The sequence below is a fragment of the Gordionus sp. m RMFG-2023 genome, chromosome 3 (genome assembly GCF_954871325.1).
Source record: "Gordionus sp. m RMFG-2023 chromosome 3, tfGorSpeb1-WG-v2, whole genome shotgun sequence".
In the NCBI taxonomy this organism is placed as follows: domain Eukaryota; kingdom Metazoa; phylum Nematomorpha; class Gordioida; order Chordodea; family Parachordodidae; genus Gordionus; species Gordionus sp. m RMFG-2023.
Genome location: NC_088777.1, coordinates 47,307,742 through 47,323,859, shown reverse-complemented (window position 1 = coordinate 47,323,859; position 16,118 = coordinate 47,307,742). Strand labels below are relative to the sequence as shown.

Below are 16,118 nucleotides of genomic sequence, written 5' to 3'. Positions count from 1 at the left end.
ATATTGAATCGGCTTCTCAATAGCAGTTTATTTCACCTTGTATTTTGTCAATCGTTAAAGCCAATAGGGACATTATATGGCAATATACTTCTAAATATTGCACTTAAATATCTCTAGTTTGGGAAATTCTAATTTTTCAGATAATAATGGTTATTAGCTTTTAAATTTTACATCTGATATATGATGACCAACGTCATCATATCTATCTTAAAATATCTAAACTCGGATTAAATTTTTCATTTAAAATATAGTCATTTAAAATTTTATATTGTTTATATAAACTAATATAATTTTACTAAAAATTTTGCTCATATATGGCATATATGTATGGACATATGTTAGCGAAATCTCGAGGCTCCTTGCTAAACTATAGTTAGCCATTTAAAAATTGGCTCAAATGGAGATTTTGCATCACTACCAGCCAATTACGTTGAATACAGTTAATTTAAGTGTATGCACACTGAATAAATAAATTGTCAATTGTATTTAGAATAATGTACATAGGAAATAAAATTTTCATCACTTTAATCCTTATATAAACGAGGGCGTCGCCCTAGTTATTAATGTATTTTTTGAAGTAGTGATATTGAATAAATAAATATTAAATAAGTAATATCCAAATTTATTTCGGTAAAAAAAATTTACATAGTAAATTAAAACATAATTTAACATTATAATATATTATAAAGGCTAAAAAAAATTTTGAAGTGTATAAAATTTCTTCTATTTGTTTTGAACAATATCGATATATATGTAAGAGTAAAACTATTCTGTATCATAAATATGAATAATGAAAAAGAAATTTTTAAATACAAAATCTATAAATTTTTAATATGTTCTTTGATTAATAAGTTTTTGAATAAAAATCTTTAAAAACTTATATTATCCACAATATTTCATATACGTCAAAAAAAAAATCATGCAAATATATTCAATTTTATCATTATATATTTTAATATATAATCAATAATTAGCGTTTATTATAATACCATAAAGCTTGGTCAGATGACAATTAGGATTATACATAGCGATTATAAAAAAAATCAAATTTGTTATAATATAAAGTGACCAGTAGTAGTATATTATAATTAATATGCTAAAATTTAATCAATTTTATTTTTAATGATTATAATTTTAAATATAGCATTTTTAAAAAAAGTACCCCTAGAAAAATAATTAGGGAGTGAAATTTTTTTCTTGCTTGAATCCGTAAAATATTTGATATAAATGTAATAAACTTAATATTCTAAATTGAATATATACTCTTATATATATATATAATATAATTAATGTCTGATGATATATATAAAAGTTTAATTTGATTTGTTTAAAATAAACAAAATCAAAATATCAAGATCATTAAATATTCGAAAAATTTAAACTAATTAAAGCATGGTGCATGTATATATATACTACTTGTTAAAGATATTCAATAATATAATTAAAAATATTTTCTTTTTAAATAAAATTCACAATTGTTAGAAAAAATTAATTTAAAGTGATGATTTTGCAATAATTAATAAATTATATACATAGTTAAATTTTAGAAAATTAAGTGTAATTAGAAGCATGGAGAATTGATTAAAACGATTTAAAAATTGAGTAATTGTAAGCATTTTGGTAAGAATATTATATAAATTTGATATGATAGGAATTATTTTAAATATTACTTAAAAAAACATTTTTTATACAAGCAAAACTAAATTCAAAAAGTACAATACAATTACATAAAAATAATTTTTTCTTATATAAAAATAATATATACTCATTAAATTGTTTACAACTTTATTACAATAACATAAACCATAAATTTTAATATTCAAACTATAAAAAAATGATATCATAATAGAACATTTTAGCACTAAATTCTTACAACAAAAAACATATTTTCATTTCCAAATAAAATCATTAGTGGAGGGTTCTCCGCGACCATCATTCGTGTTTCCTACGGCACTTTCCTCAAAGGAATGAAGTGGAGATTCATTACTGAATCCATTAGAGGGATGGTTCAGGGTATTGGCTGATGATATTGAGCGAGTTATAGCGTCTTGTATTATATTGTCGGCATCATCTTGATCGTCCCTTTCACTGGGATTCAGGATGTGATGCGATCTTGGGGTAGACGGTTTCGAGTTGGATGAGTAATTACCTTATAGTATTTTATATAAAAAATAAAAACAATCTATAAAGTTTATTGTACAATGAAAAAAAAACTTCAATTTGTGTTGTTATACTTTTCTGCTAAAAGTTAGAGAATTATAGATTACTTTTAGAAATCACGTCATTCCAAGCCGAAGAAGGGATGGGCGCTAAACCCTGAGGCGTGAGTGCAGCATGAGAAAGAGAATCCTCTCCATCAAAATAACAATTTTTAGTATTGCTGCTACCATCCTCGTCCATACCTATCCCTTTAAACAGAAGTTGTTGTTTGTCTTCTTCAGATCCATCAACAAGGCTATGCATATGAGACGAAGAGCTATTACGGGCACTGTCCATCCTAGCTCTCCTGGGGGGCGGGAATTGTAAAGAAGGACTCCTGAGATCTGTATTACTATCACTAGTTTCTTCATCTCGGCGATATTCGCCATTACTGCTAGCCACTATATCAAGTTGCTGTTTGGTTTGCAGACGTAGGTCCTTAAAATTGGTAGGGCCTTTGACATTGTTTTGAGATCCACTCATTTTAACGACCATGTTGTGTTGTGCAGCCACTAGAGCCCCCAGGAAATTCTGAGCTGCCAGCATGCTTTGATCTTGACTCATGTTATGGTTATTGTTGTTATGATTGTGGTGATTAGTGCCGCTCATGCTACAGGCCATTTCCGTGAGGGTGTTAAGAATGGGTCCCATTAGTGAAGGGTCCATGCTAGCGAGTTGTTGCATGCCATCATCAAGATTTGTGTTTTGAGAATCAATCTCATCCATCGCCACATTTGAATCTCCGTTATTGATTGACACATTGTGATATTGTGTAAATGTTGAATTATTAGCTTGAGAACCATTTGTTTCAACATTGTCGGATGCTGAGGTGTCAGCAGAACAAGGATCCCTTCGATCTAACTTGGTGAAGGATGGATGAGTTTGGTGGGAAGATAAGATATCGACAGATGGTTGCTGAAACATAAAGTGTGAGCTCATGAAATTAGGATATTTGTTGCCATCATGATTGTAATTGTAATTCATCTGATTAAAATTGAAGTTGGATGCAGTATTCTGAAAAGATGGGTCTGCAAGGAAAGCGGGATTATTAAAATAGGAGGAAGCGTCATGAGAAGTCATTCCAAAAGAATTGTTGTTGTAAGGATTACCACTAAAATCTAGAATACTATTATTACCACCACCGTTATTGTAAAAATCGTAGTTGAGCTGTTGAAAGAGGGCGGGATTAAATGTAGAATCGGTTCCAGTTGTGAGTAGGGAATTTGGAAGGAAATTATTTGAGAAGGTAACGAAAGGATAAGTAATAGGTGTGAGAGTGTTAGAGGAGTAGGTTAAGGATGAAGGAGGAAATGAGAAGGAATTGTTGCGTGGTGTGTTGCTAGTGGGATGGAGTAAAGTAGCCCGACCCCCCGATTGATTGATGTTGGACATCGCTGAGTCCAATGGAGTGGGCCTGATTCGCCCCGCTACTCTGGATAGCTATAAAACAACAGATTATAAAAATTATAATTAGTGAAAATTCGAAAAGCTCTATCAACATACAAAAAAGGACTGGGTGAAAAAAAGGAAGGGGCAGTATTTTAATCAATCATTTACATCAGCAGTATTATCACGTAGGCCTGCATTCACACCAATTTCAGCTTTAAGGTTAGTGGGGTATGAAGAGTTATTATCATCGTTACGATGGCTACTTAAAGTATAAGATGAGCTACTACTTTGTTGCTGTTGGTGTTGTTGCTGGTGGTGGTGTTGTTGTAAGAGCAGGGCTTGTTGGTGTTGAAGCAGCAAGGCTTGTTGGAGGTAGGCATTGGTTGCCAGGTTGGTCCCATTATTTCCGTGGGGATGAGCTTGATGCTGTAGATTTGACCCTGGGCTTGGCCCGATTGGCGGCTGTTGCTTGTGAGGTGTCGTCATATGGTGTTGTTGATGATTAGCAATGGTAGGAGTAGCAACGTTGTTAGAATGGGGATGAGAATGCAAGTGCCTTGGTTGGGAGTAAAGGTGGGGCTGAGAAGGGTGGTGACCGCCTGAACTCCCTTGTCCAGGGTAGAGGTAGGGAGACCCATGTGGTGAGGGTACACCTGTCATATTACCTTGTTAGGAAAAAAAATCAACATGATAAAAAGATATTGTATCAATGAAGAATAATAATCAAGTACTTCATCAACTAGGGCCAATGTTCCTATTACCCACTACCATATCAAAATTCGCAAAAAAGGGGTAATAAAATAAAAATTAACAACCATCTCATAAGGATTTTATGTCATATTTTCTATGATAAAGTGTTTGATTGGTCAACAATACTATTATGTGGGTCGTATTTTTGTGTTAAATTGTAAATTCATTCATTTATTTTTGGTGATGAAAATCTTTAGTATATTATTATTTGTAAAAGAAATAAAAAAGGCAATTTATGTTTATTTTTAATAATAGAAATAAAAAGAGAAAAAAACGAAATAAATCATTATCTCCCAACTTTGAGTATCGTAATTTTAATGGATTTATTGTTTTTTTGTCTTCCAAAAATAAAATTATTCTCGTTTAATATTCTTGCCAATTAGTAAAATAAAGGAAAAAGAAAAAAAAGGTAAACAAAGAAATATTATATATATAAACAATTGGGAAAAACCTATACATAATTCCAAAATTGTATATATAACCATTTATATTATATGTTACTCACTAAAAAAAATTTTTTTAAATTTGCCAATAACTAAACTCGGTTATAAACAAATTTTGAAAAGATGACAAAAGTGTTTAAAATGGAAAGAAGGAAGGGGGGGGGGGGGTCAAGTCAAAAAATATATGGCATGTTTATCATTATAATTATGTCTGGTAAGATTTGTATTCTACGTGATATTCAGAATTAGATATGCATAGCCAATGTTATAACTCATTAATTACCAATATTTTCATAAAAATGAACCATTTTAAATTTAATATTCCAAAAAAAACATATTGCATAAATAGCAAAACAATCTAGCTATAATTGCTTTAAATCTGGTATAAGAGGAAGAAAATGAACTTAATAAGGATGAAAAGCGTGCAAGGCTAGGAAGAGTATGTAAAACAGATTAGAGAAAAGTTCCAGAGTACAAACAATTCGATAGAAGACAAGTTGATTTGAATGGCCCCTTCTTGCCAAACTCCGCACACAACGATGGATTAGTCTTTAGGAATTTAATCGATGGATTAGTCTTTAGGAATTTAATATTGTTTATCCAATCGATTGTCATTTTTAAAGAAAATGAGGTAATCGATTTGTGGCCATGTAGGATTGACAGTAACAAATAAATACCTTTCTTGGGTCAAATTGTTCGAAAAAAGTATTCGTAACACGAAGATCAAGATTACGACATAATTCCAGGAGTTGTTTCCCACCTGCGTCCGAATTTATATTGAGTGCTCTAGAACTCAGGAAATTAGGGTGCCGGCCCATATTTTAAAATTTATAATTAGCAGTCAATTTGGCCAACCGCAAAAAAACAACAAAATTATAAGTCAAATAAAAAAACTATGCCACATTTTAGGTGTGAAATAAGCCAATCTCATTAAAGCCTTAACTCTAACATTTATATCATCAAAGCATATATAAAAAATTTTTGCTTCAAACTAATAGGGTTTTCTTTCGTTTTATTCTGTGCTTATTTTGGAAAAAATTTTAAAGGTTAATGATTAAATAAAATGTATGAAGATTGTATTGGAATTAATAGGTTTTTAAGAAATTTGTATCGATAGCAATATATTTTAAAGGTATCATTAACAAGTCTAATTAGGAGTAAAAGAATAAACCAAGTATTGTCCTAACCTAATAAAAAAATATATTAATTTGGTTTTGAAGAAATATATTCATAAAATGACTATAAAGGGAGAGGGAGATTTTTGGAAAGTGGTTTGAGGTAGGAAATTTTTTCCAATTTTCTTAATGGAAGCATGGTAACGGATAACGTAATTTTTTTAAGGAGCTAATCAATTCGATTAGATCACCACTAATCTGCATCCTATATATTCCATTTGTGAAATTTCACTGGATAAATTGTTTACAGACATGAGTTTTTACACACTTGGCAATGAATGAGTTATAAATAATGATGAGTTGAATGTCCTTTTCTCTCACTAGATATCAGGCTTATAAATTTTTTTAAAATAAAAGCTCATTTAAAATTTCAACCTAAAAAGATTAAATACAATCTAATTACTGTTATTGGAAAGACCCATGTTAGGACTAGGATAGAATGGATTATTGCCCCCCATATTCTCCCAAGGTTGAGCATTGGCGGAACTGATACGCACACTTGTATTTTTGATAATCAAGTCCTCACCAATAAGTCTCTGAGCAACATCAGAATCTGCAAATGTCACAAAAGCAAATCCTCTACAGGGTTTTGGCACAAAAACCTCAAGCACTTTGCCATACTTAGAAAAGTAGGAAAGTATATCATCTGAGGTTATGTCATCTGTAACACGCCCAACGTGTATTTTGGAGTTACCAAATGGTAGAGTTGATGACTTTATATAAGAAAAATTATTAATTAGTTATCAAATTATTCATAAAAGACATGATTTTGCTCAGAATATAAACTGAAATGCTAAAAATATTTCTGTGAATTTTTCAGAATTATACTAAATTGCTAAGAAATTTTTTTACTTTTAAAAATTTTTTATTTTTGAGTGCATTTAGTTAAGTGTTTATTTTTTCCCATTTACCATATGAACGTAATAAAGTTAATCCTTATACTAGGTTCGTGTGCCTGATGTTGTTAAACGGCTCGATTTGAGCCGATTTTTAAAAACAGCTGACTCAATATTTTATCCAGAAGAGGATAACGTAAGCCTGAAGATTTTGCTCATAGATGGCACAAGGGTTTGGACATCTATCAGAGAAATCTCAAGGCTATGGCAATATTTTTCTGGCTAAAATCTTGAGTTAGCCGTTTTTAAAAATCGGCGAAAATCGAACACTAGTGCCTAGATGATGGATGGGGTGAGGTTTAAAAACTTTTTCTAAAAAAATATTTCGACAATGGTATCAAGCACTGTTGTAAACGAACGCGTTACGAAGTTTACTTTAAAAAAAATGATGACCGGCGTTCTTTTATTTTTACAAACTTTGAACGTGAACACGTTCCTTTTTTGATGACTGAGTTTGTGTACGTTAGTGCAATTTTAAAAAAATATATATTAATCCAAATTTTTTAAGAAAGGGGGCTATTTTTTAATCAACTGTTTCCTTTACCAAATTTGAATTATTTTAACCCGCCAATATTTCTGTCATATAGTATACTTAATTAATTTGAATATTAATAAGCATGGATGTTATTATTTCAGCATCATTATCAGATTAGCATAGTTATATTATAAGTTACTTTATACATCATTCATATAACGCATTTATTTACTGAACGAATTTATTTAATATAAAAAAATTATGATATACAAATTATAATCATTTGTTTAAAAAAAATATACAATTTATTTATATAAAAAAATAAGTAAACCGAAAAAAATATCGGAAAATAGAATATTTATATTCACATTGAATAAAAATATCCTATATATTTGCATTGAAAAAAAAACATTTATTTTTCATAAAAATTTGAGTTTAATAAATGTTTATTTGCTTTTAACAACAATTGTATTTCAAAATTTTTATCTAGGAGACGCGCTCGTTTCTCTTCAAAGATGAGCTTCCCTAGACTGAATAAACGCTAGTATTTTTAAATTTGGAAAATCGTCATATAAAAATAATATGCTGTTATTGGAATTAATAAAATTTTCAATAAATTTATCATTATCAATAATATTTTGAGGTTTTAAATTAAAAAATCCAACTACATCTAATGATGTTTGTTGAGAACATGAGCCATTTGATTCACCGCAAGGTATTAAAGTATTTATTAAATTTAAAATTTCCATCTTTTTTGATCTATTCCTTTTTTGCCTTATCTAAGGCCAATCAGTTTTAAATAGTGGATGAAGAATAGCAGCAATTATGTTATCATTATCAAAAAAGATCATGAAACCTATATCATTGTATTATTAATTTATAAATAATTACTTAATTTAAGTTACGTTTTTTTAACACTAGCTAATATATCATATTTTAAAGGTTGACAATATTTTAATTCTTGAACAAATTCCAGACAGATAAGTATATGTGTTATTGTTGGGGTATAATAACCTAGATACATATATTTTTCGCCTTCTAGTATAACAATAGCTTTAGCTACTGGTTGCATAATATAATTTTTTTTTAATTGTAAATTATTTATAAGACATTAATTTAAATTTACACTGCAATATTCTTTGATATTAATGACTTCGACTACCTTCGCAGGCATCGAAGATGTTCTTGCCATACATTAAACTTAGTGGCAACACAAGATGCCAACAAGATACTTTTAAACAATGAGGGGTATAGGAAAGTTTATAACTTAGCTATAGCTATATACCAACGTTTGTGGAACTTCCAAAATAAATCTGGGCCATCCGTCGAACTTATTTTAAAAAAATTACATTCTCAACTCCTATATCCCGTTATAACAAGATGGGGTTCCTTTTATAAATCCCTGGCCAAAATATTATCGTTTTTAAATCAAGCGCCTGTGGAATTTGATTCATTATGTGATGAATTAAAATTGTGTAGATTCACATCAGATGATCGTGATTTTATAAAAGAATATTGTAGTGTAAATTTAAATTAATGTCTTATAAAAATTTACAATTTAAAAATTAGATTATGCAACCAATGTCCAAAGCTATTGATATTCTTGAAGGGGAAAAATACATGTATCTGGGTTATTATACCCCAACAATAACACAAATACTTATATGTATGGCAGATGTGCAGGGATTAAAATATTGTCAACCTCTAAAGGATACTATATTAGCTAGTATTGAAAAAAGGTAACTTAAATCAAATAATTATTTATAAATTAATAATATCATGTTATAGGTTTAATAATCTTTATGATAATGACAACATCATTGCTGCAATTCTTCACCCTTTATTTAAAACTGACTGACCTTGGATTAGGCAAGAAAGGAATAAAGCAAAAAAGGAGGAAATTTTAAATTTAATAAATACCTTAATACCTCAAAGTGAATCCCAGACAAATGAATCATGCTCAAAACCAACATCACTTGATGTAGTTGGATTTTTTGACCTAAAGCGCCAAAATATTCTAGATAATGAACTTATAGAAAACTTTATCAAATCTAATAACAACACTTTTTCTTTATATAACGATTTTCCAAAGTAAAAATTACTCTTTATTAAATATAATGTTGTTCTAACATCAAGTGCTCCCGTAGAGCACTTGTTGAGTCTAGGTAAGCTCATTATTGGAGATAAATGAGCACGTCTCCTAGATAATAACTTTGAAATTAATTTGTTGTGAAAAGCAAATAAACATTTATTAGATTCTAATTTTTATGAAAAATAAATGTTTTTTTTTTCAATGCAAATATATATTTTTATATTCGATGTAGATATTCAATTTTGCGATATTTTTTTATATAAATAAATTGTATATTATTTTAAATAACTGATTATACTTTGTTTATCCTAATTTTTTTTATATTAAATAAATGCATTTAATAAATAAATAATACGCATATGAATGATGTATAAAGTAAGTAACTAGTTACTTTTGAAAATAACTGTAATTAATAACTAGTTACTTTTGTAAAAATGTAACTAGTAACTGTAACTAGTTATGTTTTTGCCAATGTAACTAGTAATTGTAGCTAGTTATGTTTCAAAAGTAACTTTTAACATCACTAATAATTATCAATTATTGATTTAATTATTAATATTAGATTCATTTTACCTAATTTAGTTTTAAATAAAAAAAACTAATTAGTTAACCCCCGAATTTTTGAATCTTTAATCCCAATTATCTTAGGCAATTAATTGCTAATGAGCCAAAATTTCGTTTTCAGTATAACTATATATAATTGCCCACAAATTTTTTATCAAAATTAAAAAGGGTTAACCAAAATTTTCTATTTTATTTATCATTTGACATGGAATGGCTCAGGCTTGGGTCTGATGTGGGAAGGGGGGGGGGGGGTAAATTAAAAATAATATCCTGACAATGGTATCAATTGAAAGAATGAAAGGATCTGTGTTTATTGCTGCTCATCTCCATGTTTTAGGTAAGTATGTTATAGAGAGGGGGTTTTGAAAATAAAACATAATATCTCAACATGATCTTCAAAATAAAAAATCCCTTGATCATTTTGTTTATCGTCAGCATCACTATAATAATTAATAATTGAAAAGGGAGATGGGGGGGGGGGTCATTTTTTAAAACAAAATATATTTGCATGGATCATAACTGTAGGGATGTACCGATATTTTTATTGGATCGGACCAATATTTTGCTCATTTTTAAATATTGGTTATCGGCCAATATTATAAATTTTCCTGATCCAATCTGATATCAAATGGCGTCTTTCAAAAATAAAATGTTATAAAATTTTTTAAAAAAAGTTTTATCTAAAATCATTTATTTTAATAAATAAAATCGAAATCCATTTTTATGTAAATTTTTTTAATAATAATTAATAAACAATTTGCAATATTGTTCTTTTTTTGTGCATTCTGTTTATAAAAGTGTGCGATTATCTCTTCAGAATCTGTTTTTAGTGAAGCTGGTTATATTGACAGTTACCATCACCACAGACTGACCTCTGACAAATTGGAAATTTTGGTATTTCTAAAAAGAAATCTTTGATATTTTAATTTTAAATATTATTTTCAAAATTCATAATAAATTTGTTTATTACTTATTATGTATATAGATTAATGTTATTACTTATTATATAAAAGTGATTTAACAATAAAAATATTTTATATACTTTTAGAATTGCAATTAAATCGAATATCAACTATAACTGATCATTATAATATATTTAAATGACATAAGTTATGGTATAATTAAATTACAGATGTTATACTAATAAAAAGTATATTAAAAATTAAAACCATTGGTATCTTTACAGAATACAAAATTAGATATGATATCGGATCGGTAATTGGCCGATATCAATTTAATATCAGGAATATCGGATCGGATCAGCCTCCAAAAAGTGATATCTGTACACCCCTATTTAATTTTAACAAAATATAATTGATTGTTCTGTTAATCATCATCCTTATTATTCAGATCTAGATTATGACAACTTTTTAAAATGTCTATCAAATAGAGATCTGCAAATCCTAGCTTATGCAAAAGCCCAGCACACTTTTAAATGTACATAAAAATTTTTTGGATATTTAGATTGGATAAAAAATCAATTCAGGGTCACAAATCTCTTATTTTAGCAAGATTTTAATAGTCCAGGATGGGTATTAAAATCTTGATATATTTTTTTTAAATTGGCATTCTTACACCTCCTAAACTAGTCACAATATTACCCTCACCTCTCAGAAATCTTAACTTCTGCCACTTCATCCCTCCCCCAAAAGAGTATCATAACTATCTACCTATTTCCATTTCAATAATCTTGTATTATATCCCCCTTCTCAATAGAAGTTCCTGAATGTGGTAAATTAAAGCTATACTTAAAGATAATAAGCGCCCGTTAAAAATAAACATTTTTGAGTAAATTTATCTTATGCACAAAGTAACCAAATATTTATGAAATAAAAAAATCAAGAAAAAAGGGAAATTTATATGAATTATGTTTAGTAATATTTTTGGTAAACTAAATAAAATTGAATCAATTTTTGTAAAAGATTTATCATTTCATCCCAATTTCACATAACTATTGCTATATTTATAAGATAAATGTTTCAGTTAATTAAAATTGACTATAAGCGGTAATGTATGCTTAGAATAACTGAAAGGGGCCAATGAGTGGCTAGTTCCTAGTATTTTATATATCTTTCTAAGCTATTCATTTTTATATCTGACCATTTTGTTTTTATGAATACTTGGTCTAAATAATTCAGTTTTTTTATCTTAGTATTAAAGGAATTTAGGCATTTCAGTTTTAATTCTGAGCAAAATGGGAACCATAACATGAATAATATTTTAAAAAATTATCTTAATTCTAGATACACGCTTTCTTTAATTTCAAAGATAGGGAATATCATATATTCATTTTAATTATATTTAAAGTAAATAAATATTTGAATTGCTAAAAATACAAATGGTAATAATTTTAAAGAAAAAAATCTATGTAAATTACTTTGGAATGTGGAATTCTAACTTCACATATTCTTCCATCAATATTATGCTTCTGTCCTAAACAATTTATTTGAGCATCATATTCAGCAAATCTAATAAATCCAAAACCTTTGGATTTACCAGTTCCATCTCGTTTTATCTAAATAGATTAAAATTGAGGGTAATTTGTTTAATTTTTTATCAAAAATATTAAAATTTAAGTTCTAACTTGAGCAAATACTAATTCTCCATATTTTGAAAAAAAATCTTTTAATCTATTTTCATCTGCAGACCATGGCAATCCAAGTATAATTAAATCACAACATTTCTTTGAGTCTTCATGTATAGAGGGGGCTTTTAATTGCTCCGCTACATTAAACCATCCTCCTGAATCGTGCCTCTTCTTATATTCTTTAAATTGTTATTTAATTTATTCATTAGCCCTTTAATTTACCTTTAGGAAATACACCAAAATAAAGTCTATCTCCCCAATTATTTGGTTCAGGCGGCCATAATCTAGCTTCTTCTAATCTTATTCCCCTCCAAGAACCTGTATTTTCATTTTTATATTTTAAACCGGTTATACCAGGGTATTGAGCAGATAAGGTGGATAATAAAACTACACCATCTGATTCAATTGGAATTTCAATTATATCATCATCAATATCTTCAGTTACTCGAATATATTCATTCATGTTTGATACGTTGACACATATATATAATGCAAACACACAAAAGTATTACTGCAGACACGCCTTAAAATATATTTGAATTACTATTGTTTTATTATATTTCGAAATTTTTATAATGGATCGCAAAAAACAAAAATTTGAATACAGACCTTACCTTTTTTTAATATTATTATTAAAATATATAATTGTTAAAAAAATATTTATTTTTTTTGTAGACGAAAACAACCTATAAAGTTAAATGTAAATATATAATGAGCATTATCATTATTATATTATTAGTTGATATGGCTTGATAAAAAATTAACAGAAACTTAGGAATTCAAAATTATTAATTATAGAATTTATAATGATATCTTAAGAGCAATATTTTTTATTTTGATTCGCAGGTAGTAATATTGGTTGGGAAATATTATCCCGGTTAAGTAATGTTTAAATAAACAAAATAAAATCGTAAATTTAAGTTCAGATAAATTAATAGTGAGAAAGGAGGAATGTTATAACTTTCTCCAATGTTGGTAGATAAAAATATCTAAATGTATTAATTCTAATAAAGGTACTGTCAAAGAAAAGAAAGACTCTGAATTATATAATTTTGAGAATAGATTTTTTAACACTTTTAAATATTTTATTTCTTTTTATTCTTTCACATCATTCAACATAAAATAATAATCAATAAACGCCTATTTTTACTAAATTATATTTCTCTTTAAATTTATTTTTTTTATCTATTTTTTATATAATAAATAAATATTTATTATAATACAACAGGTACCAAACTAAAATAACTAATTTCATACAATTTCATTTATTAATCAAAAAAAATTACATAATTTTTTCCTTTAAAAAATAATAATCACTTTACATTTCAATATTAAAATAATCATTTTTTCCAATTTAATACATCCAAATAAATATTCAAATTTTCTTTTAGTCACTACTTCCAACAATATGGATAGCACAATGATATATTATAAATCATTGGGATAGCAATATAAATGAAAATTACCTCACCCGCATAATTTAGGAAACCTTTATGCCTATTTTTCAAAATATTCTTATTTCTTGCACTTCCTATGTTTATATTTTTGTTATTATAAATTATTATATTTTTATCTTAATTATGCTTATATTTTATAAGCTGGTCCTTCATATTTCATCTTTAAAATATATTAAATTTACTAGGTCAACCCATTCTATGGTCCATCTATTGAAGACTTTAATCCAGAGTTAAGAAATGGTCGGATAATATATTTAAGAAGCTAATACATGCTAATTCCTATATTTAAAAATATAATAAAAATAGAGTATTTATTTAAAGAAAGATTTAAAACATTTTTTTTCCAAAATAAAAGGCACAATTTGTAAAAATATCATTCTATCTATTTATTCATAATTTATCAAAGGAATCGTTTTTTTAAATGTTTTATGTTTTATTTGCTTTCTATTTAATGTGTCAATAAACTAAATACTAGATCGATTGTCTTCTAAAATATCCAGCAATTAAGGAGATCTTTCCCCATTTTAATTAATGTTATAAACGAAGGCTATACCGCCTTCGTGAATGAAGTTGATTTTTTGTAATAAATAAGTTCCATTTAGACGAACTTTGAACGAACGTTCCTTTTAATTTAACGAATGCATTCGTTTTTTACGTTGTTTCGATTTTAAGAAATTTTTATTCATTTGAAATAAAAAAAAATTAATAAATTTTTTAAGAAAAAAGGTTATATTTTTCCTTTGTCACATTTGAATTTCTTTTAACCAGCCACTATTTCTGTCCTATAGTATAGTTAATTAACTTTAATATTATTAGTTATATTTTATAGATTAGCATAAGCCTGAAGGTTGTCATTTTCATCATCTGATTCTTAAATTGCCATGACCCAAATATAATAAATGCTTTATAGTAAGATCTTATATCCTAACAGTTTCAAAATCTTCAAGTTCTAATTTAAAAAGATATTTGATTGTAATATTATGATATAATAATTATAAGTATAATAAAAAAAATTTCGATTATTGTATTTCATAGGTTTATTAAATTATAATGATATAGATACATTAAATAAAAATTATTAAATATTATATATTTTATACATAGATATAAAATAATTAATATTTCATACTTTATTTATTTTTCGCGTGAATATTTGAAACTTCGCTATTATTTTTAATTATTTATGAAGGGTTTTATATTTTAATATTTTAACACAATTTAAAGTATTAAAGTTTATATATCGTATAAATAATTAAATTTTATATGATCTATAATGGTATTTATATTGAAAAAAATTAATAAGATTTTTTTTAAACTATTAATTAAAACATGGCAAATAAATTGTGTTAAAATAAATATAGTATTAAATTTAATTTTTTATAATATTTAATCTTAATATTTTGAATGAAGGTAAACGCGTTTCTTTTCTTCTTGAAGGTGAACACTGAACGTGAAAGCGTTAGATTTTTGTCAACTGTCGCGTTTGATCTTTTTCGAAATGTTTACAGCACTACTTTTAACACTCATCAGTATACCTGATAAAAAGTTGCTTATTACTTTCTTTTGCAACGTAAGTTATAAAAAGTAAACATTTTTTAATGAAGTAAATATAATATATGGCTGATGTATTATTTTTCTATATAAATTATTATATACAATTTTTTTTATGTATAATACTTTATGCGAATTAGATCCCTAAAATAATTTCTTGGATATTTATGAGTTTGTAACAGGTTCGATAAGTTGGCCCCCCACTTTTGGATTTTCAATGGTTTATAAATTATACTGATTTGTACCGTAGTCGATTTGTAACATCACCGTTTTGGAGATATTCAACAAAATGGGAAGCCAACTTCACGACAGCCCCTCAACTTTTGAATTTAAAAATAAAAAGTGTATAGGTCGATAGAGAATAATTTGTACCGTTTTCAGTTTGATATGTATTATTACCGTTTTCCAGATATTGACCGTTAATATTTTTATATTTTCAATAATATATCTTTATATCGAATTATTTTTTATAACAAATTTGCCATTTTCCACAATATATTGAAACATTTTTTATATATTTATATAATAGCATATTTTATT

The 16,118-nt window shown here is 27.1% G+C and overlaps 1 protein-coding gene across 1 annotated transcript; it reads right to left on the bottom strand.

Moving 5' to 3' along the window:
• Positions 1–606: 606 nt before the first annotated feature.
• LOC135927444 (uncharacterized protein DDB_G0283357-like) lies at positions 607–13,136 on the bottom strand. The gene is made up of 7 exons (XM_065463417.1): positions 12,793–13,136; positions 12,568–12,749; positions 12,361–12,498; positions 6,360–6,669; positions 3,757–4,253; positions 2,268–3,639; positions 607–2,149 (listed from the first exon to the last, which is right to left on the bottom strand). The coding sequence occupies exons 1-7, from the start codon at positions 13,031–13,033 to the stop codon at positions 1,890–1,892; spliced, it is 3,000 nt and encodes a 999-aa protein (XP_065319489.1). The 5' UTR covers positions 13,034–13,136; the 3' UTR covers positions 607–1,889.
• Between the last annotated feature and the right edge of the window lie 2,982 nt (positions 13,137–16,118).